The following is a 19,813-nucleotide window of genomic DNA, read 5'->3' as shown; positions in this document are numbered from 1 at the left end:
GAATGCAGAGGGAGGGACCCTTTGCTGCGCACTGCTCAGGAAAACGTGCACATGCACCCGCCCCCTGGGCGAGGGATGCCCTCAGTGCCTGGCTGGGGCTCTGCCCTCACCTGGCGGGGGAAGAGCAGCAGGGACTGCTCTCACTGTGGTTTCCTCTGGGAGCAGAGGTACATGTCCCTTTGCAGCTTTCCCTGGACTGGTAGCCGAGCGCTCTCCCGAGTCAGAAGTTCAGAGAAGCAGTTTTCCAGGGACGTTTGTGGACGACCTCATTTCATTCATCAGTTATTCCCAAGCTTCCTTCTCCTGAGAGCAGTTCCCAGAGAGCCCAAGTGCCGAAGCAGGAAGCCGAGGCCCAGGCACCTGCCAGTGGAAGGAGCCCCTGCCTGCCAGCCCCATCAGAGCCAGGGCAAGAGGACAGAGGAGTCGCTGGAGTGGAGGGTAGCTCCTTCGAGCCTCTCTCCCATAGCACTAGAGCAGTCTATAGCAGGCGTGCCTCTGCCCCTCAGTGCCCTTGTCCTTGCCTGGGCTGTGTGACCTTGTGTCTGGCCCTAGTTTCAGCTCATCTTGGCTTTTCTTAAATGTCACTAATGTTTCAGGAATAAACTGTGTCAGAGCTGTGTGTGTGTGTGTGTGTGTGTGTGTGTGTGTGTGTGTGTCACCAGCATCCGCTCTGTCCATCTCCAACATTGCCACCCACAGCTTCTAATTGTTCTTTGTTTGTCCCCACAGTCCCCAGGGAAAAGCCTTCCGCTCTAAAGTGGAGTTGATTGCGTACTTCGAAAAGGTAGGCGACACCTCCCTGGACCCTAATGACTTTGACTTCACGGTAACTGGGAGAGGGAGCCCCTCCCGACGGGAGCAGAAACCACCTAAGAAGCCCAAATCTCCCAAAGCTCCAGGGACTGGCAGAGGTCGGGGACGCCCCAAAGGCAGTGGCAGCACGAGACCCAAGGCAGCAGCATCAGAAGGTGTGCAGGTGAAAAGGGTCCTCGAGAAAGGCCCTGGGAAGCTGCTCGTCAAGATGCCTTTCCAAGCGTCACCAGGGGGCAAGGCTGAGGGGGGTGGGGCCACCACATCTGCTCAGGTCATGGTGATCAAACGCCCTGGCAGGAAGCGAAAAGCTGAGGCTGACCCCCAGGCCATTCCAAAAAAACGGGGCCGGAAGCCTGGGAGTGTGGTGGCAGCTGCTGCTGCTGAGGCCAAGAAGAAAGCCGTGAAGGAGCCTTCCATCCGCTCAGTGCAGGAGACCGTGCTGCCCATCAAGAAGCGCAAGACCCGGGAGACGGTGAGCATCGAGGTCAAGGAGGTGGTGAAGCCCCTGCTGGTGTCCAGCCTCGGCGAGAAGAGCGGCAAGGGACTGAAGACCTGCAAGAGCCCTGGGCGGAAAGGCAAGGAGAGCAGCCCCAAGGGGCGCGGCGGCGCCTCCTCGCCCCCCAAGAAGGAGCATCACCATCACCACCACCGCCCGGAGTCCCCGACGGCCCCCGCGCCGCTGCTCCCACCCCTGCCCCCGGAGCCCCCAGAGCCCGAGAGCTCCGAGGACCCCAGCAGCCCGCCTGAGCCCCAGGACGTTAGCAGCGGTGTCTGCAAAGAGGAGCAGATGCCCCGAGGAGGCTCCCTGGAGAGCGACGGCTGCCCCAAGGAGCCAGCTAAGACTCAGCCCACGCTCGCTGCTGCTGCTGCCACGGCTGCAGACAAGTACAAACACCGAGGGGAGGGAGAGCGCAAAGACATTGTCTCATCCTCCATGCCAAGGCCAAACAGAGAGGAGCCTGTGGACAGCCGGACGCCCGTGACCGAGAGAGTTAGCTGACTTTACACAGAGTGCATTGCAAAGCAAACCAACAAGAATAAAGGCAGCTGTTGTCTCTTCTCCTTATGGGTAGGGCTCTGACAAAGCTTCCCGATTAACTGAAATAAAAAAATATTTTTTTTTCTTTCAGTAAACTTAGAGTTTCGTGGCTTCAGGGAGGGAGTAGTTGGAGCTTTGGGGATGTTTTTCTTACCGACAAGCACAGTCAGGTTGAAGACCTAACCAGGGCCAGAAGCAGCTTTGCACTTTTCTAACTAGGCTCCTTCAACAAGGCTTGCTGCAGATACTACTGACCAGCCAAGCTGTTGACCAGGCACCTGCCCTCCCACCCGAACCTTTTCCCGTGTGCTCCTGAGGGACAGAGAGCATTGAGAGGACACACCCATTTTTGGTGCCATCGATGCCCCCCCCAACTCCCTTGACTCCCCCCACCAGAGCTGACCAGGCTGGGACAGGGAGGTGTGAGGCAGCAGAGACAGTGGGATTCTTTAAAGACGAAGATGGTGATGGCCAGTGGTGTGGCCCATGTGATCCCATGCGTGGCGGCACTAGCATGGCCCCACACTAGCCCCAGTCCAAAACTAACCAAGACGTGTCACAGGAAAGCAAAGTAGCACCTATCTGCTGCAGGACAGGTTGGCCCCGGGGAGGTGCCCCCCTTTCCGGAGGGCTGGCCTCCAGTGGATGGCACTGTGAGAGAGAGCGAGCGAGCGAGCAAGGGCAAGTGCATGCACATGCCCTGAGGCTACGGCATGTGGGGCCCGGGCAGGCTGGGCAGAGGCGCTTCCCACTGAGCAGCAGGATGGGCTGAGAGGAGAGGGCAGTGTTCTTGCAGTTAGGTTCCGGTTCTCCTGTAGGGACAGCTTAGGATTATTTGCACTATTGGGTCTTCATGTTCCCGCTTCAAAACAATCTCTGAGAGCAAACCTGCTTGAATTGGTGACCCTTGGTCCCTCAAGCTGCCAGACATGATGGTGTTCCGAACTACCTGGGTCTGTATATACCTGCGCTTGTTCTCAAGTGGGCGCAGCAGAGGGTTCCCACGAAGCTCCGAAACTCTAAGTGTTTGCTGCAATTTTATAAGGACTTCCTGACTGCTTCCTCTTCTCTCCTTCCATCTCTGCCCTCCTTCCAGCTCATCCTTTCAGTTTTTTACCCCTTCCTCCTTCCTCCCACTACATCCCTTCTGTTCCCAACAGCTGCAGTACCCACCTGTAGCCCGGGCACCCACTGGACGGTTCTGAGTCCTAGAATTCTCCCTGCCCTTTGCCTTCCCACTGCCAGGAGCAGCACCACCCTGCTCCGCCCTGAAGAGTTCCTGGGCTCGCTGGCAAGGGCTTGCTCCCATAGACAGCCCTCTCTTCCCTGGGAAACCAGTGGCCAAAGGCTCTACCCACTTCTCTAGAGAAGTGCACCAGAGCAGCTGGGGCAGCCTAGACAGCGCCCTGTGGTCTGCATGGCTCAAACGCTGCCAGCCTTGACCTCACTCAGAAGTCTGACCATGAGCAGCGTGAAGCAGGGTGGCTGGAAGAACCAGTGCAGACACTCCCGAGACCTGGACCCCCAGCCCCTCTCCTACTCCCCCTTTTCCTCTGGAAATGTGCTTTTGCTCAGTGCAGACTGCATGGGGCCAGCACAGCCCCACTCTCATGGTCTGGTCCGTGGGCTGTGCTGTGGGCATTGCAGGCTCGGGCTTGCTGTGGGGTTTGAATCAGTTTTTGTTTGGGACCCCATCTTTCTAAGCTCCGTTCAGGAAGTCCTTATCTAGCTGCATATCTTCATCATATTGGTATATCCTTTTCTGTGTTTACAGAGATGTCTCTTATATCTAAATCTGTTCAGCTGAGAAGTACCTTATCAAAGTAGCAAATGAGACAGCAGTCTTATGCTTCCAGAAACACCCACAGGCACATCCCATGTGAGCTGCTGCCATGAACTGTCACGTGCGTGTTGTCTTGTGTATTTCAGTTATTGTCCCCTGGCTTCCTTGCTGCGGTGTAACCATGAAGGAGTGAAACACCTAGAAACCGTCTAGCATTTCCTTGCCAGTCTTTAGTGATCAGGAACCATAGTGGACAGTTCCAATCAGTAGCTTAAGAAAAAACACAAACAAAAAAAAAACAAAAAACAAAAAAAAAAACAAAACAAAACAAAAAAAAAACGTGTTTGTCTCTTCTGGAATGGTTAGGAGTGAGGGAGTTTGCCCCATTCTGTTGGACTTTCCGTTTCCCTGTGCTGTGAAAGCGAGTCGCTCCCAGGCTCCCATCAGCCTGCGCCGGCCCCTAATGCCGCTCTGCTGTCGCTCCTCCCACCTTCACTCCTGACTCCTCCCCAAGAAGAAGGGGGCGGGCTCAGAGAAGAGAGGGGCAAGTCCAAGAACAAAAGGCTCCTGATGTTACAGTGGCCTCACACCCCCTGCACCTCCAAAGGACACCTGTCTGCAGGAGTGGCATCAGCCAGCTTGTCGCTGAGCAGATACCTGTTTCAATCAGTCGGGTTTCCAAAACACTGTGCTTAGTCCAGTGAATGGTGGCTCCTGGGCCCAGTGTCGAGGTGGCCTCCCCATTGGCTGGATCCCTTGATCCTGGGAAGAGTAGTGTGGGGCCATCTGCCACCCCCAGCACCCGCCACACTTTCCTCATGAGTCCGATGGGCATTCGCGGTTGGGAACACGGCATTTCTGGTCGGGCCCTGCAGCTCCCTCCCTTCCCAGCCGCTGTCCTTGAGCGCGCAGCTGGGGCCTGAGGTTTCTCAGAGAGTTCTCACTGTTTGCCCCTTTCTCCCCATTCCCTCTTCCCACGATAAAGGCATCCTGAGGCAGCAGTCGCCTTTGAGCAGGCAGCTTTGTCCGGGTATCATCCTGGGAGGTGGGGGAAGGGCCCCTGCAGCTCCCCTGCACTCCTGCCTTAGGGTCCGGTTGACAGGAGATTGGAGGGAAAGCCTTAAGCCACGGGATTCTCACCAGCTGTGTCCGGCCCAGTTTTGGGGTGTGACCTCGATTTTGTCCGTACTTGAACACTATGAAGATTGGGGGGGGGTACCCTTCCATGAATATGTGAAGAATACAGGAGTTGACCCGTAGCTTTCAGATCCCCCTGAGGCTAGGTCATTAGGTCACATTGCAGTCTCCCCTACCCTGTTCTAGTTGTTAGCCACTACCTCCTCTCCTGCCACAACACTGTATGTCCTCCAGCTGCTCCCAGGGCAAGTGCTGGCCTTGGCGATGCACTGAGCTAAGGCCCTTCGGCTGCAGCCAGGCTCTGGCATGCTTCTGGCCCCCTTGTGCAGGTGTAGCATGCCGGAAGGCGGAAGGCGTGAGAGATGCCGGCCCATTGGCGCCGTGCCAGCAAGGACTCCGGCCTCTCACCTCATGGCCTGGGGAGACAGCACAGGTGCGAATGGGATCTCTAGCGAGCCCAGATATCACCTACCCAGCGTGTTGCTGTTAGCAGACCTGGGGAAAGCGGGCAGCTGGCTCGCTGGGGAGAGGAATTTTCCTGAGCTGACAGGACCTCTGGATTTTTAAAGTAACTTAGTAAAGCTGCTCAAGCCCAGGAGAGAGCAAAAGTGTGAAGTGCAGGCACCGGGAGGGGCTGGCTGGGCTTCCTGCAGCAGAGCCCTGTGCCTCCGCGCCTGCTGCAGCCCTGGCCCTGACTCCAGCGCTCAGGGCCTACCGGGCTGCAGAAAGCCACCGACAAGACCTTCTTAGCTCATTGCTCCAGGTTCTGTTGCCTGAGTCAGATCGCATCGACAGTTTCTAGGAGTCCTGGCCAGATTCTGGTGGTGCAAATCCCACTCAGGATTTGCCCAGATGACATGCCACGGGATGGGGATTGGGTCGGGCGCAGCAGGGCCCTCCGCATCCTCTTTCTCCTGCTCTCACCATCAAGTGAACTCGGAAGGCATTTGTTGATTCTCTTCATTTTAGTGTTGTTCTCTTTTAGGTATTGTACTGGTGTTTAGAAGACATAATTTAATCATTAGAGATGTCTAGGGTGGAGAATTTATCTAGGAAAGGGGGAAATTGAACATGGAAACAGTTTAGATGGGAAAAGGTAGAAGCTGTTTAACAGGAAGTTATTCCTGAATGAGTAAGAGGTCTGTTGAGTGACACAGACATGGGGACATGTGGCCTAAGGCCTGTCGGGTTGGAGGAGGGAGTCGGGCTTCTGAAGACACTAGGCCTTTTTGTTACTGGGGAGTCGCTTTTACCCATCCCCTTCCTGGAACTGTCCCCAAGGACCCTCTTTGCCACGGTCTCTGCATCTTCACCGAGCCTGCTCCCAAGCGGGAATGAGCGGGAATGGGGAGGTACCTCTGCCCATGGCATGGCCTGCAGTGGGCCAGAACTCAGTTCCCTGACTTCCCTCAGGCTGATGGACGAGGCCGTGCAGCTGGCCCCAGAGTCACCTGCCACCTCCCCAGGCCACCTTGCCCCCTCTCCCCAGGAGCAGAGGGAGGCCCAGGCTCTGCCAGAAGATGGCACCTTGCAGTTCCAGTCAATGTGGGGCAACTTACAGGAGGCCTGGGCTCCCTTTGCTTCCCCCTCTTTTGGCTTGTCTCTCAGGTCCTGCCCAGCAGGGCAAGGCGGAACGGCTAGCGGCCTGGCTCCTGTCCCCTGGCGGCCCCCTCCCTGTGTGCATTGTGTGTGTGAGTTCAGGGGCGAAGCTCCTGACGCTGGTGACTCGCATAAACCCAGTGACTTAGAGACTCCACGTAGGCCAGCTTTGTCTCCGCAGGCCTGGGCTTGGCTTTTTAGTTCTGCTCTTAGTTTTCTGTTGTCCCTTTTATTTGACGCACCGACTAGACACACAAAGCAGTTGAATTTATATATATATATATATATATATCTGTATATTGCACAATTATAAACTCATTTTGCTTGTGGCTCCACACATAAAGAAAAAGAGACCTATTAAAATTATACCTGTTGCTTAATTACAATATTTCTGATAACCATAGCATAGGACAAGGGAAAATAAAAAAGAAGAAAAAAAAAAACTGACAAATCTGTCTGCTGGTCACTTTTTCTGTGCAAGCAGATCTGTGGTCTTTCTTTGCTTCTTCCAAGGGCTTCCCTGTGCCAAGGGAAGGAGGCTCTGGTCAGTGCCAGCTTGTGCACTGCATCCCCAGGCTGAGGGTGGCTCAGCCCTGCCCGGCCTTGCCCGCCCGACGCCCCAGGGACCGGTGAGGGAAGCTCATGACCAGCAGGGCTCAGAGCAGACCAGCCCTCCGCACTTGCCAAGTCTCGGAACCTGCAGAAAGGTGGGCCAAGTGCCCGGTGAGCTGCACCAGACAGAAGGCAGGGGACCCCAGAAGCACATGCTATAGTCCAGGGGGTCCCCTCTAAGAAGTAGGGAAGACTCCAGAAATGCCCCCTTCTCCTTCTCTCTTCCTTCCTTACCAGTAATTGCATTTGCTTTTTGTCATTCTTAAGCAATATCTGCCAGAGAGTTTTGCTGTAACGGTTCTTTTGGATCATTTTTAAGTAGTTTAAAACACCAAAAAAATAAAATCCAGAAACTTGTTCTTCCAAAGCAGAGAGCATTATAATCACCAGGGCCAAAGTCTCCCCTCCCTGTGTCATTGCTTCTTTCTGAGGCCTGAATCCGAAAGAGAAACAGCCTCTGGCCCACTGAGGGCCAGGTGACCCCTCGGCCTGGGAGGAAGCGGGGCCAGGCCGGCCTCGGAGCCTCGTCCTGGGCGCGCATGTTCAGTATTAGCCATGGGTTGCAACGTCCGTTACCACCCTGCCAAGGCTGGTGGCAAAGGAGGCCAAGAGGCCGTTGTCACTGATGCTGGGCCACTACCAGGTGGGTGTGCACATACGTGCGTTCTGACTGCCGGCAAGTCCTCGCCGAATCGGTGTCGCGTGCGTTGACCTCCAGCCCCGTGCAGCTGGAGCGGCCGGCAGGCTCAGTGCTTCTGGGGAGCTGGACGGTGGAGTGCGGAAGGCTTGCCGACCTCGAAGCCCGCTCCTTCCCTTGCTACCACGGCCTCCTTTTCCATTTGATTTGTCACTGCTTCAATCGATGGCAGCCACTCTGGAGTCAGGAGTTGAGTAGCTTGCCGTGCCCCTGGACGCTGGCCTGCGCTGTGGCGCCTCCTCCGCCCCCCTCGTCTTCCTGGGGTTTCTCGGTTTGGGTTTGGTTTGCATTTCTCCTTTTGTGTTCCAAACATGAGGTTCTCTCTACTGGTCCTCTTAACTGTGCTGTTGAGGTTTCTATTTGTGTAATTTTTGGTGGGTGAAAGGAACTTTGCTAAGTAAATCTGTGTTTGAACTGAAATCTGTATTGTAACCATGTTTAAAGTAATTGTTCCAGAGACAAATGCTTCTAGACACCTGTCTTTCTGGTTTTGTTTTGGTTTGTTTTGTTTTTCTCTCTGTTTTTTTAAACAAAAGCATTCAGAGGGCGGGGGACGTCTCAGTGAAACGTGAGGGGAGCCCTGAGGAAGTGCATCCCTTCCCAGCTCAGCCAGGCCCAGCCTGCAGCCCAAGAGAACCGATACCTTACCATTTCAAAGTTGGCAAAAACGGTTTCGGTTGCGCCCGGTACATTCTCTGTTGCCCTCTCATCAAGAGCGTGGCCGTCATTGTCATGTGTTCATTTGAGGGCAGCCGGGAGGGGCCGCGTGCGGGCAGAGCCGACTCAGAAGTGGGCCTGGGGTGCCCACCTGTGGGACAGGCCAGAGATAGGCTGACTGGCAGGTGGATTGGCCACTCCCCCACTGGCACAACTTTTCCATGGAGAGGCAAGACCTGCCCCGGGGGAAGCACCAGTCTTTGTTCTAGACCCTCTTGTCACACCCTGTTCTACCCCTCCTACAAAGTCGAGTCTGTCCCACCATCCTGTCCCAGGACAATGCCAAGTTTGATCATGAGGCATCGCCTTCCCTTTCCACACCAATAGAGGGTCTTCTCGGAGAAGCCTCTGCCCTCCGGAGACGTGCTTCGGGGCTTGTGAACTGGGTGTCCATGATGCTGCCCACCGGCACAGGGCGTGCAAGAGCTGCCAGCATCACACTGAGCATCCAAATGGGCGTGGCCTGAGGCAGCCCTGCGGGACCAGGTTGTGAAGCGGGGAGGTGTGCCTGGGGCGGCTCAGCTGGAGACACCTCAACACTCCGGTCACATTCCCCTCTCGGTTTTTGTGTTTTGGGACAATTACTTTAGAAATTAAGTAGGTCGTTTTAAAAATTAAAAACATTGATTGCTTTTTTGTAGTGTTCAAAAAAAAAAGGTTCTTTGTGTATAGCCAAATGACTGAAAGCACTGATATATTTAAAAACAAAAGGCAATTTATTAAGGAAATTTGTACCATTTCAGTAAACCTGTCTGAATGTACCTGTACACGTTTCAAAAACACCCCCACACTGAATCCCTGTAACCTATTTATTATATAAAGAGTTTGCCTTATAAATTTACATAAAAATGTCCGTTTGTGTCTTTTGTTGTAAAATCAAGTGGTTTTTTCATAAGGTTCTTTTACTATTTGAAAAGATGGGCAGCACGCAGTTTTATTTTATTTTTGTAAGTTTTTTAATACATGTGAAAGCAAAGAATACTCAGCATGCCTTTCTAAGTGACGCGTTTGCACCTTTTGTTGGGAAGTTCTGTATCCTGTGCTGTTAGCATTCTCGATAAATCTCTCTGTGAAAGTGACTCAAGGTCTGGGCTTTCATTGTAAGACCCAAGTCCCCTGCAGCCCCCTGACAGTGTGATGTCCAGCTGCTCCGCCCCTCCTCCCTGGCCCAGCCTCCTCATGCTCCAGCTGCCCGGCCTGAAGGTGCCTACAGCACAGCTGATTCTGGGGGTGCGCCTCGGGGCTCTGGGTCCTCTGCTGACTCTTGCGCTTGCTCCCCAGCCAGGTTTGCCCTGACGGCGTCCTTAGCAGGCTGTGTGCACAGTGCCGCGGCGCAGTGGACTCCAAGTGGCCTGCTGACTTCACCCTGCACACTCCTGGCCTGGAGCGGTCAGTGAATACCAGCTCTGTGCTAGAAGGACCACATCTCCACTGCCACAAGACTGAGTGTGGGTGCCTGTGGTAACACTTGAGTTGGTAGAACCTAGTGAGGCCACTGGGGCTGAACGTGGGGCTAGCCTCATATGCAGGGGACAGGTTGGCCGTAAATTGCTGCAGAGGGATTGAGGGCGAAGGGCACCGTCAGAGGCGGAGACGGCAGTGCTGCTTGAGTTCAGCCCTGTGGGAGAAGGTGCACTCGAGCTGGGCAGGCAAGGACAAGCTGGTAACGGTGCTGGGACTTCAGGAACAGCAAACTGCTGTGATGGGGTTGGGGCCTGAGGAGCTCCCATCATCTGGGGAGAGAGGAACAGCGAGCGACTGTGTGTCCAGGTAAGAGGGGTCTGCAGCATGTCAGGCGATGGGGCCGAGGAGTGGGCACAGAAGGCAAATCATGAGGACGAAAGCAGAGGGGACGGGCTAGGCCTCGGAGCTTGGTGACCGCTTCCAAAAAGGCGTTGGGAGAAGTGACGAGACTCTGACACTCCCAGGGGAGGTGCAACAAAGGCCTGTGCAGGTCTGAGTCCCAGCTCTCTCGTCTATGGTCATGGCACCCGGAACGCGCCCGACTCACCTCAGTCCAGGCTGCTCCAGCTGTGTTGCGGCTCCCTGCTTAGGCCCCTGCACCCATGTGGAAGATGCAAAAAACTCCAGGCTCCTGGCTTTGGACCAGCTCAGCTCCAGTCGTTTTGGCCGTTCTGGGAGCGAACCAGCGGGTGGGAGGGCTCTCTTATACACTCTGTCTCTAACTCTGCTTTTGAAACAGATCTTAGAAAATGGAGGATGGACAGCAGGGGCTGAAGGTTCACCCCTAGGAACAGATTCAAGGCATGTTGTTGAGACACACTCGCATGGAAGGCAGCCAGCAATGATGGAAAATGGCAGGTCCTGCAAAGAGTAAGCACAGCTGGGCAGGTCGCATGAAGCAACCGCAAAGCAGCTGCAGGCAAGCAAGTTGGCCTGGTGAACACACTTCCAGCCCACTCTCCCTGTATCCAACCTCATCACCCAAGCAGCAGGGATTGGGAAGGAGAGGCGGGGCGAGAAGGTCTTTGTAGTGCTCTGCCATGCAGCCTGAAATCCTGGTCATTCTCCAACAGCTTCCAAGTGAAGCCCGGACTACTTAGAGTGGCCTCACGAGAGAGTGCTTTGCATCAGCTAGGATCTGATTGCCTCTCAGGAACACCTTCTGCTTTTGCTCTTATCCCCAAGTGCTGGCAGCCCTTCCGCAACATTCACAGTCACACTCACATGGCACCCGGACAAAGGATTGTGATCCCCGGGTTGCCGCTGACTTGTTCACGTGAGCGGCTCGCCCGGTGAGGGGGCCATTCCCCGTGAGCCATCGCGGGCGGCACAGGGCGCCCTCGTGTGGCCAAGGGGGGCGGCGTGCAAGATGGCGGCGGCCCGGGGCACCGCCTCTTCCGCCCCGCTGGGCGTCGCACGAGGCCGGTTTGAAGGGGAAGTGAGTCAGTGTCCGCGGATCTGGCCGGCCCAGGCCCGCGCCCGCCGTGGCGCTGAGAGGCCCGGGGCCGGCGGCGGCGGCCATGGCCGGGGGACCGGACCCCGGGGAGCCCACGGTCCCCGGCGCCCAGCACTTCTTGTATGAGGTGCCTTCCTGGGTCATGTGCCGCTTCTACAAAGTGATGGACGCCCTGGAGCCCTCCGACTGGTGCCAGTTCGGTGGGTGGCGGGAGAGGGTGGAGGGCGGAGGGAGGGCCGGGGATGCGGGCCTCGGGCGCACGGGTGCCCCAGGCTGACGCCCCTCGTCCCCCGCGGCCCCGCAGCGGCGCTGATCGTGCGCGACCAGACCGAGCTGCGGCTCTGCGAGCGCTCGGCGCAGCGCACAGCCAGCGTGCTATGGCCGTGGATCAACCGCAACGCCCGCGTAGCTGACCTCGTGCACATCCTCACGCACCTGCAGCTGCTCCGCGCGCGGGACATCATTACGGCCTGTGAGCGTGCGGCCCCAGAAACCCGGAATCTGGACGGCTGGCCCCCACTCCCGCTGCCCCAACCCCCACCCCACAGCCTGAGGCCTCAACCTGCCTTTCCTTCCTTGGCATCCCAGGGCGCCCTCCTTCCCCTCTTCCACTCCCCAGCAGCACGGCTACTAGGCCCAGCCGAATCACCACATCCTCTGAGACCAAGGACTGGAACCCCGAGAAGGTGCAATCCACCGCCGCCACTTTCCCCTCCCCAGGTAAGAGGGGCTCCTAGCGCCAGCCTCTGCCACTGCTCTCAGCCTGCCGCTCATTGGCATCTCTATGAAGCTGCTCCAGGTCCTCCTGGAACACATTTGGGACCCGAACGTCACTCCATCCCAAATGCCGTCGTTTCCCTGCAGCCTCCACGGCCATCTCCAGCCCCTTCCTCCACCAAGGTAGGCGCCCCTGAGCCCCAAAGAAGGTTCCAGACAAAGAGGAAGAAAGCCAGCAATCAGCCAAACTGGGTCAACTGGGAGGCAGCCGGAACGGGGCTGTGGGCCAAAGCGTCAGTCTCATGCCGACTCCCTTGTCTTAGCCCAGGCCAGAGGACCCAGCCTCCCTGCTGCATGCAAGCCACCCGTCTCTTTTCTGCTGGCCCCTCTGCGAGCTTGCGCAGGGCACTCGAAATTTTTCCAAGGAGCTCCAAGTTGGGGAGGGCGGCTTTGGGTGCGTGTACCGGGCCGTGATGAGGAACACGATATATGCAGTCAAGAGGCTGAAGGAGGTAGGTCCCAGCCCGCCGCCGGGCCTCACCTCATGCCTGCTGCAGCCCACCCAGGCTCTCTGAGCCCCGCGCAAGGGCACATGGCCGCTGGCCGCGGGAAGCCTCCCACTGACTGGCCGCTTTCCCTGCCACCTCGCCCATGCCCCTTGTGCCCGCAGGAGGCTGAGCTCGAGTGGGCCGCAGTGAAGCAAAGCTTCCTCACAGAGGTACAGCAGCTGTCCAGGTGAGCTGGGGCCCTGCCAGCTGGACAAGAAACACCCTGACCCCTTCAGGACCTGACACCTGTCAGCACTAACCTAGCTGAGGGCCCAACAAGGAACATACTCGGCCCGGCCCCGTGGCAGACGGTGAGGGTCAAGAGCCAGAGGCAAGGGGTCGCCTTTATTTGGAAACACAGGTTCCGGCACCCTAACATCGTGGACTTTGCTGGCTACTGTGCTGAGAGCGGCTGCTACTGCCTCGTCTATGGCTTCCTGGCCAATGGCTCTCTGCAGGACTGCCTCCATCACCAGGTAGGCTCACCAAGCCCCCAGAGCACCAGGCATCTGCTGGCACTTCGGCACCAAGCCTGGGACTTTTTGTTTGTTTGATAAGGATTTACTTTTATTTGAAATGCACTTACATGGAGAAGGAGAGACAGAGAGAAATCTTCAATCCTCTGGTTCACTCCCCAAGTGGCCTCATCGGCCAGAGCTGAGCTGATCTGAAACCAGGAGCCAGGAGCTTCTTCTGGGTCTCCCATGCGGGTGCAGGGTCCCAAGGCTCTTGGCTGTCCTCTGCTGCTTTCCCAGGCCACAGGCAGGGGGCTGGGTGGGAAGGGGGTTCTGCTGGGACACGAATCTGTGCTCATATGCAGTGCGAGTGCCAGAGGCAGGGGCTTAGCCTGTTAGGCCACTCTGCTGGCCCCAGGCCTGGAACTCTTGGTAAAGTCTGAGAACTGGGCTGGGCTGCCAGGCAGCCCCGTATTCGCCCAGGATCTGCCCCCCAAGAATGAGCTAGGACAAGCACTTCCTGACCAGTTTGCCCCTCAAGAGGAAAGTAGCGGGTCCACTGCAGGCCATATAGCAACAGGAGCAGCACAGGTGGCGGCTACAGAACGCCCATCCCTCAGCCTCCCTCTGCTGCCCCCAGACGCAGGCTGGCACCCTCCTCTCCTGGTCTCAGCGACTGGACGTGCTTCTGGGCACGGCCCGGGCCATTCAGTTTTTACATCAGCACAGCCCCAGCCTGATCCATGGAGACATCAAGAGGTAAGGAGGGCCCTGGATTCAGGGAAGCCAGCCTGTGCCAGTCTGCTGGTGTCAGAAGTGGGCACCGCCTGGGACCTCCAACCAGGACATGCCCAGCAGTGAGCAGGTGTGCAAGGGAGCTAGGGGCCTGTGCGGTGCATCCGGGTTATCAGGGGGTCCCAGCGGCCTGTGCAGGGCATCCGGGTCGTCGCAGGGGGCGGGTCCCAGCTGCACTGACGTCACTCTCTTCCCTCCTCGAGCTCCAACGTGCTTCTGGATGAGAGACTGACACCAAAACTGGGGGACTTTGGCCTGGCCCGCTTCAGCTGCTTCGCCGGAGCCAGTCCCAGCCAGAGCAGTGCCGTGGCTCGGACGCGCACCGTGCAGGGCACCCTGGCCTACCTGCCCGAGGACTACATCCAAACGGGGAGGCTGTCCGTGGACACGGACACCTTCAGCTTCGGGGTGGTGAGCTGCCTCGCGGGCAGGGCTGTGCGGGGGGTCAGCTTCAGCCCCTTCCTTCCCTGACCTGCAGCTCCTTTGCACCTATCACGTCATGTTCTAAGATTTGCTTTTATTGGAAAGGCAAATGTACAGAGAGGAGAGACAGCAGGAAAGAGATCTCCTTCCGCTGGTTCAATCCCTACATGTCTGCAACAACCAGAGCAGAGCCAATTTGAACTGAAGCCAGGAGCCAGGAGCTTCTTCTGGGTCTCCCACACGGATGCAAGGTCCCAATGCTTTGGGCCGTCCTCCACTGCTTTCCCAGGCCACAGGCAGGGAGCTGGATGGGAATGGAGAGGCCAGGACACAAACCAGCACCCATATGGGATTCTGGTGCTTGCTGACAGGGGACCAACCTGTTGAGCCACCATGCTGGCCCCTGGTTTTTTTGTTTGTTTTGTTTTGTTTTAACAGATATTTAGTGTACTTGAAAGGCAGAGCTTTGTTGAGATAAGGAGAGACAGAGAGACCTTCCATGCACTGGCTCACTGTCGAAACAGCTGCAACAGCTGAAGCTGAGCCAGTCAGGAGCCAGGAGCTTCTTCCAGGTCTCCCACGCGGGTGCAGGGTCCCAAGGACTTGAGCCATCTTCCACTGCTTTCCCAGGCCATCAGGAGGGTGTTGGATCAGAAGTGGAGCAGCTGCGACTCAAATCAGCACCCAAGCCCCTCCCTGCCCAGGCCTGGGCCAGCAGCATCCCAGGGGCCACTGCAACCTTGCCCGTCGTGTCCCCTCTCTCCAGGTCGTGCTGGAGACCCTGGCCGGCCAGAGGGCTGTGAGAACTCACGGTGCCAGGACCAAGTATCTGGTGAGCCTCTGTAGGTGGGGCAGGAGGCAGGGTGGGAGGGGGCTGCCAGTCTGATCACCAACAGGTACAGCCCTAGAAGGTAGAATGTTCCAGAAATACAGCCACTTGTGAAAAGCTGCCTTGGCTGTTGCTGGGTCATCTTCCCAAGTGGGTAGGGCCCCGCGCAGCTTCCTCTCCCTTGCTGGGGAGAGACCAGTGTGCCTAGCGGAGGACCAGGCCAGCCCGCAGCAGCCTGGGGTAGTCGCCACCCGTTGTGTCCGTGGGGGGCCCATGTGTTGGTGTGCTGCCGTCTGCTGACAACCTGGGGGCAGCAGCAGGCATGCAGTGCTCACAGGATGTCCTGCAGAAAGAGCTGGTGGAGGAGGAAGCCGAGGCGCTGGGGGTGTCCCTGAAGAGCGCCCAGAATACCGTCTCAGTGGGCGTGGCTGCAGACGCCTGGGCTGCCCCGATCGCCGCCCGAATCTTCCAGAAACACCTGGACCCCAGGCCTGGGCCCTGCCAGCCCCAGCTTGGCCTGGCCCTGGGCCGAGTGGCTTGCTGCTGCCTGCAGCGCCGCGCCAAGAGGAGACCCCGCATGACCCAGGTAGCCTGTTGGGAACACAAAGCAGTGCACAAGATAGCTGCCGGGGGGGGGGGGGGGGGGGGCGTTCTTGACAGGGTCTGCTGCCATCTCCTGTGGGGAGAAGGAAAGGGTAGCAGTTGAGGGACAAACGGGCGATGCTGTCGCCGTTGGCTCTAGTGCCCGTGTCGGCAAGCACCCCGAGTCCTCATGCTGCCAGCCACTCTGTCTCCGCAGGTGTACCAGACGCTGGAGAGGCTGCGGGCCGCCCCGGCGGAGCTGGCCACGGGCCACAGCCCCTCCTCCCCGCAGGAGAACTCCTACATGTCCGCCGGCAGCGGTGTCCACGTTGCTAGCCGCCCATGGCCACGCCTGGCAGCGCCCTCGGAAGCTCTGGTCCAGAGCAGTGCGGAGCGGCTCCAGCACAGCCCCAACCAGCCCGTGGAGAGTGACGAAAGCATAGGTGGCCTGTCGTCAGCCCTGCACTCCTGCCGCTTGGCCCCCAGCCGCTGTCTGGGCCCACCGTCCCTGCAGGAGGCCAGCTGTACTCAAGGGGGCGCTGTTGTGCAGCCAAACTGGGGGAGTGGCCTCGGCCTGCAGCCCACAGCTGCAGAAGGTAACTCGGGGCCAGGGGCCTGCTGTGGGGCCAGCTGTTCTGCTCTCCTTGACCTTAGCAAGCTCAAGGCCATAGATAAGGACGAGGGCACGGAGGATGACTTGTTGTCGGTCCCCAGCTTGTGCTGGCCGGTGTGGGAGGCAAAAGCCAAGAGCCAGCTCCCTAACCCTGCTCCCCAGCCAGCTCCTGGAGGCCGGGCTGAAGGCAGGCTCTGTCCAGGGCTAGCCTCCTGCCTTGCTCCATGGACTCATAGGTTGCTGGCGAATTCCGTCCTGAGGCCCGGGAAACGGCGCTAAGCTGGGGGCTGGGCAGGCGTGTGAGGCTGTAAGTGTGAGGATCCGTCTCCACACCAGGACTGGCCCTGGGCAGCTGCGCCTCGTCGCGGTCACCATCGTCATCAGAGGCTCCGCAAATCATCATCAACCCCGCCCGGCAGAAGCTGCTGCAGAAGCTGGCACTGTACGAGGATGGGGTGCTGGACAGCCTGCAGCTCCTGTCGTCCAGCTCTGTCCCAGGTACCCGGAGGCAGCTCCGCCTCTGCTTCCCAGGGGCGCTGCCAGCGGAGCACCACATCCATGCCCACCCCCACGGGCAGGAGCATGTGCCCTCGAGCACTTGGCGTGGGCCGCATGTCTTTCTGTAGGGGGATCCTGGGGTGCTCCTCAGGTATGGGTGCGCATGCACTCACACACACCTGGTGCTTCTGGAACTTTCTATTGCAAGCACTGTTGGAAAAAGCCTCTTAGAAACAGGCAGCAGCCGCCCGGGAGCTGAGGAGGAAGCAGCAGGCGGGGCTTATGGCGACAGGAAGTGTGTCCCTTTGCCAAGTGACATTTCCCCTTGCTTCCTTCCTTCCCCTAGGCCTGGGCCTGGCCCCGGAGGACAGGCGAGGGCCCGAAGAGGGTGAGGAGTCTGAGAGCTGACTGCTGGCCCAGCAGATCCCCTGACCCCGGAAGGCAGAGCTCTCCCGACTGCAAGTTCTCAGGGCGTGCGCCCTGGGGGTGCACAGGCAGTGGGGTGGGGGCCCCAGCCTGACCAGGGAGAGGAGGCGGGCCCCCAGCTGCTCCATGGGTGTGGTCCAGGCAGGGCTTGGGGCTGCTGCTGGAGGCCGGGGAGCGGTGCCGGGCAGCGAGGAGAGCAGGTATGGATGTGGACCAGAAGGCGCCGCATAGCTGGAGCCGGCCCGCGAACCGTCTGCAGCAACAAGTGACAGGTCCTGCCGCTGCTCCAGGCCAGCTCTGGGCACCATACTGGGGCTCCAAGCCAGTCACGGAGCGGGGTTCAGCGAGCTTGGACCAAAGCCAGCGTTCCGCAGGCACGAAGCAGGGTGTTGGGAACAAGGCAGAGCGCGGGGAGCGCAACGTGAGGAAGGAGCCCGAAGCTGTAGCTCAGGCTGTCGGCTCCATGGACAGGAACGGAGTCGCACTACATGCCCTGCGGAGCTAGGACTTGGGCACGGTGCCCAGGTCCTCCGAGAGTAATAAAAACATGCCTGCTGCTCTCTGGCTGCATCTGTGCAGTTCCTTGCCATGCAGGCTCTCTCTGCCAGCCGGCCGGACTTGAGCTGGCCACAGACCCACAGTCTGCGTCCGAGAGAATTCAGGGACTCCGGCATGGGGGCGTCTGTGCTTCCCGTCACAGCTGATCGCTCTTCAGTCGTGGGGTGGCACTTGTGTCGCGGGAGCACCTGGGCCAGCTCAGCATGTGCAGTCACTCTGGGTGTGCCCTTACTGCCAGGCTGGTTGTGGCTTGAGTAAAGGTACGCAGTGCCATTTTGCACCTGTTAATTACGCACCTTAGCTCCATGGCACTGTGTTTCTTTAGGGTATCCTAGTTTTCTGAGAATTTCCATTAAAAACTGGGCAAATTTGGAAGCAGAGCATTTTGTTTTATAAGATTTTTTTTAATTGGAAAGTCATATTTACTGAGAGGAGGAGAAACAAAGATCTTCCATCCGCTGATTGACTCCCCATGCAGCCACAATGGCCAGAGCTGCGCCAATCCGAAGCCAGGAGCCAGGAGCTTCTTCCAGGTCTCCCACGTGGGTGCAGGGTCCCAAGGCTCTGGGCTGTCCTCCACTGCTTTCCCAGGCCACAGGCAGGGAGCTGGGTGGGAAGTGGAGCAGCCAGGACCAGAACTGGCTCCTATATGGAATCCTGGCGTGTGCAAGGTGAGAACTTTAGCTGCTAGGCTATCACACTGGGTCCTAATAAATAAATCTTTTTTTAAAAAATGCTTCCCAGAAAAAACATGTTGTGAAAAAATGGCATAGATATAAAAGAGTTTTGCACTAAAATAGGTTCATTTGTTGCATTTCTGTGAGCTTCTCTGCAGTGCCTTTGTGTATTGCCAACTCCCGTTTGCTAATAAACTCGAGAAGGTGGGCATCCGTGCTGATGAGCGGATTGGTCTGCAGTTTGCTGATATCTGTCTGCCTCGGGTACGCAGACCTAAGTGCCTCCTTTTATGTTCGTGAAGGTCTTGGGAAGCCTGCAGTTTTCTGAGAGCTTTGTGTTCCCGGGCCGTTCAGATCTCATGCTACTGATACCAAGCTGATGACTTGTGGAGATGTGTCTTTTAAGGAATTTTGTATTTTTAGCTTTGCTTAGAGTTAATCATGCTTCCTTATCATGCCTTTTAACATTTGTAGGATCTTTTATTCTTTTTTATTTATTTATTTACTTATTTCAAAGGTGGAGTTGCAGAGGGCTCCAGAGGCCCGCTCATTCAGTCCCCAGATGGCCACATGACTGCGGCTACGCCAGGGCACATAGGTGGCAGGGACCCACTGTACCACAATGCCCACCCCCAAAACATATCAATTTTAATGGCGACTTCAAAGAATCAACCTTGTATTTCTTTGATTTCTATTACTTGTGCATTTTCTCTTTCCTTGAATTTACTTGTTTTTGTAAAAACTTATTTTGTTAAGATTTATTTGTTTTCATCAGAAAGGCGGATATACAGAGAGGAGAGACAGAGAGGAAGATCTTCCATCCAATGGTTCACTCCCCAAGTGGTCGCAGCAGCTGGTGCTGAGCTGATCTGAAACCAGGAGCCAGGAGCATCTTCCGGGTCTCCCACACGGGTGCAGGGTCCCAAGGCTTTGGGCCGTCCTCCACTGCTTTCCCAGGCCACAGGCAGGGAGCTGGATGGGAAGTGGAGCTGCTAGAATTAGAACTAGTGCCCATATGGGATGCTGGTGCGTTCAAGGTGAGGACTTTAGCCACTAGGCTATCGCGCCAGGCCGAAGATTCGTTTATTTTTATTGGAAGGTCTGATCTACAGAGGGACACAGAGAGAAAAACTTTCCATCTGCTGCTTCACTCCCCAAGTGGCTGCAATGGCTGGAGCTGAGCCAATCCAAACCAGGAGCCTGGAGCCTCTTCCAGGTCTCCCACAAGGGTGCAGGGTCCCAAGGCTTTGGGCCGTCCTCCACTGCTTTCCCGGGCCACAGGCAGGGAGCTGGATGGGAAGCGGGGCTGCCGGGATTAGAACTGGCACCCATATGGGATCCAAGGCGTGCAAGGCGAGGACCTTACCACTGCGCC

The 19,813-nt window shown here is 57.3% G+C and overlaps 2 protein-coding genes across 7 annotated transcripts in view; both read left to right on the top strand.

Annotated features, from left to right (window-relative positions):
• Window positions 1-9,474, top strand: part of MECP2 (methyl-CpG binding protein 2) — a 51,730-nt gene extending 42,256 nt beyond the window's left edge. For 2 of the 3 annotated variants that reach the window (XM_040974615.1, XM_040974616.1), the window contains exon 3: window positions 730-9,474. In XM_040974615.1, the coding sequence (XP_040830549.1) occupies window positions 730-1,813 (1,084 nt within the window). In that variant the 3' untranslated portion in view covers window positions 1,814-9,474. The remainder of the gene's footprint in view (window positions 1-729) is intronic. The other variant, XM_040974617.1, reaches the window with a different exon arrangement.
• Window positions 9,475-11,381: 1,907 nt separating this feature from the next.
• On the top strand, window positions 11,382-17,761 carry IRAK1 (interleukin 1 receptor associated kinase 1). Of its 4 annotated transcripts, none has more exons than XM_040974609.1 (14): window positions 11,382-11,517; window positions 11,622-11,789; window positions 11,906-12,037; window positions 12,108-12,217; window positions 12,358-12,546; window positions 12,705-12,769; window positions 12,944-13,058; window positions 13,678-13,796; window positions 14,036-14,243; window positions 15,022-15,087; window positions 15,434-15,670; window positions 15,959-16,262; window positions 16,616-16,777; window positions 17,124-17,761. In XM_040974609.1, exons 1-14 carry the CDS (start codon window positions 11,382-11,384, stop codon window positions 17,183-17,185), a joined length of 2,073 nt encoding a protein of 690 aa, XP_040830543.1. In that variant the 3' UTR covers window positions 17,186-17,761. The 4 variants fall into 4 exon arrangements, with proteins under 4 accessions (XP_040830543.1, XP_040830542.1, XP_040830545.1 ...); XM_040974608.1 differs by having other exon boundaries at window positions 15,884-16,262; XM_040974611.1 differs by lacking the exon at window positions 15,434-15,670 and having other exon boundaries at window positions 15,884-16,262.
• Window positions 17,762-19,813: the final 2,052 nt, after the last annotated feature.

This window comes from Ochotona curzoniae, unplaced genomic scaffold (assembly GCF_017591425.1).
Source record: "Ochotona curzoniae isolate NIBS_2020 unplaced genomic scaffold, NIBS_Ocur_1.0 contig_2469, whole genome shotgun sequence".
NCBI lineage: Eukaryota > Metazoa > Chordata > Mammalia > Lagomorpha > Ochotonidae > Ochotona > Ochotona curzoniae.
Note: the sequence above shows the minus strand (reverse complement) of the source record. Positions and strands in the feature narration are given on the sequence as shown.

Excerpts from the sequence above, each read along its gene's own strand:
- IRAK1 (XM_040974608.1), top strand. The coding sequence starts at position 11,382 with ATGGCCGGGGGACCGGACCCCGGGGAGCCCACGGTCCCCGGCGCCCAG. Across the intron at positions 12,547-12,704 it reads CAGTCAAGAGGCTGAAGGAG|GAGGCTGAGCTCGAGTGGGC; the intron begins GTAGGTCCCAGC and ends TTGTGCCCGCAG. Across the intron at positions 16,263-16,615 it reads GCAGCCCACAGCTGCAGAAG|GACTGGCCCTGGGCAGCTGC; the intron begins GTAACTCGGGGC and ends TCTCCACACCAG.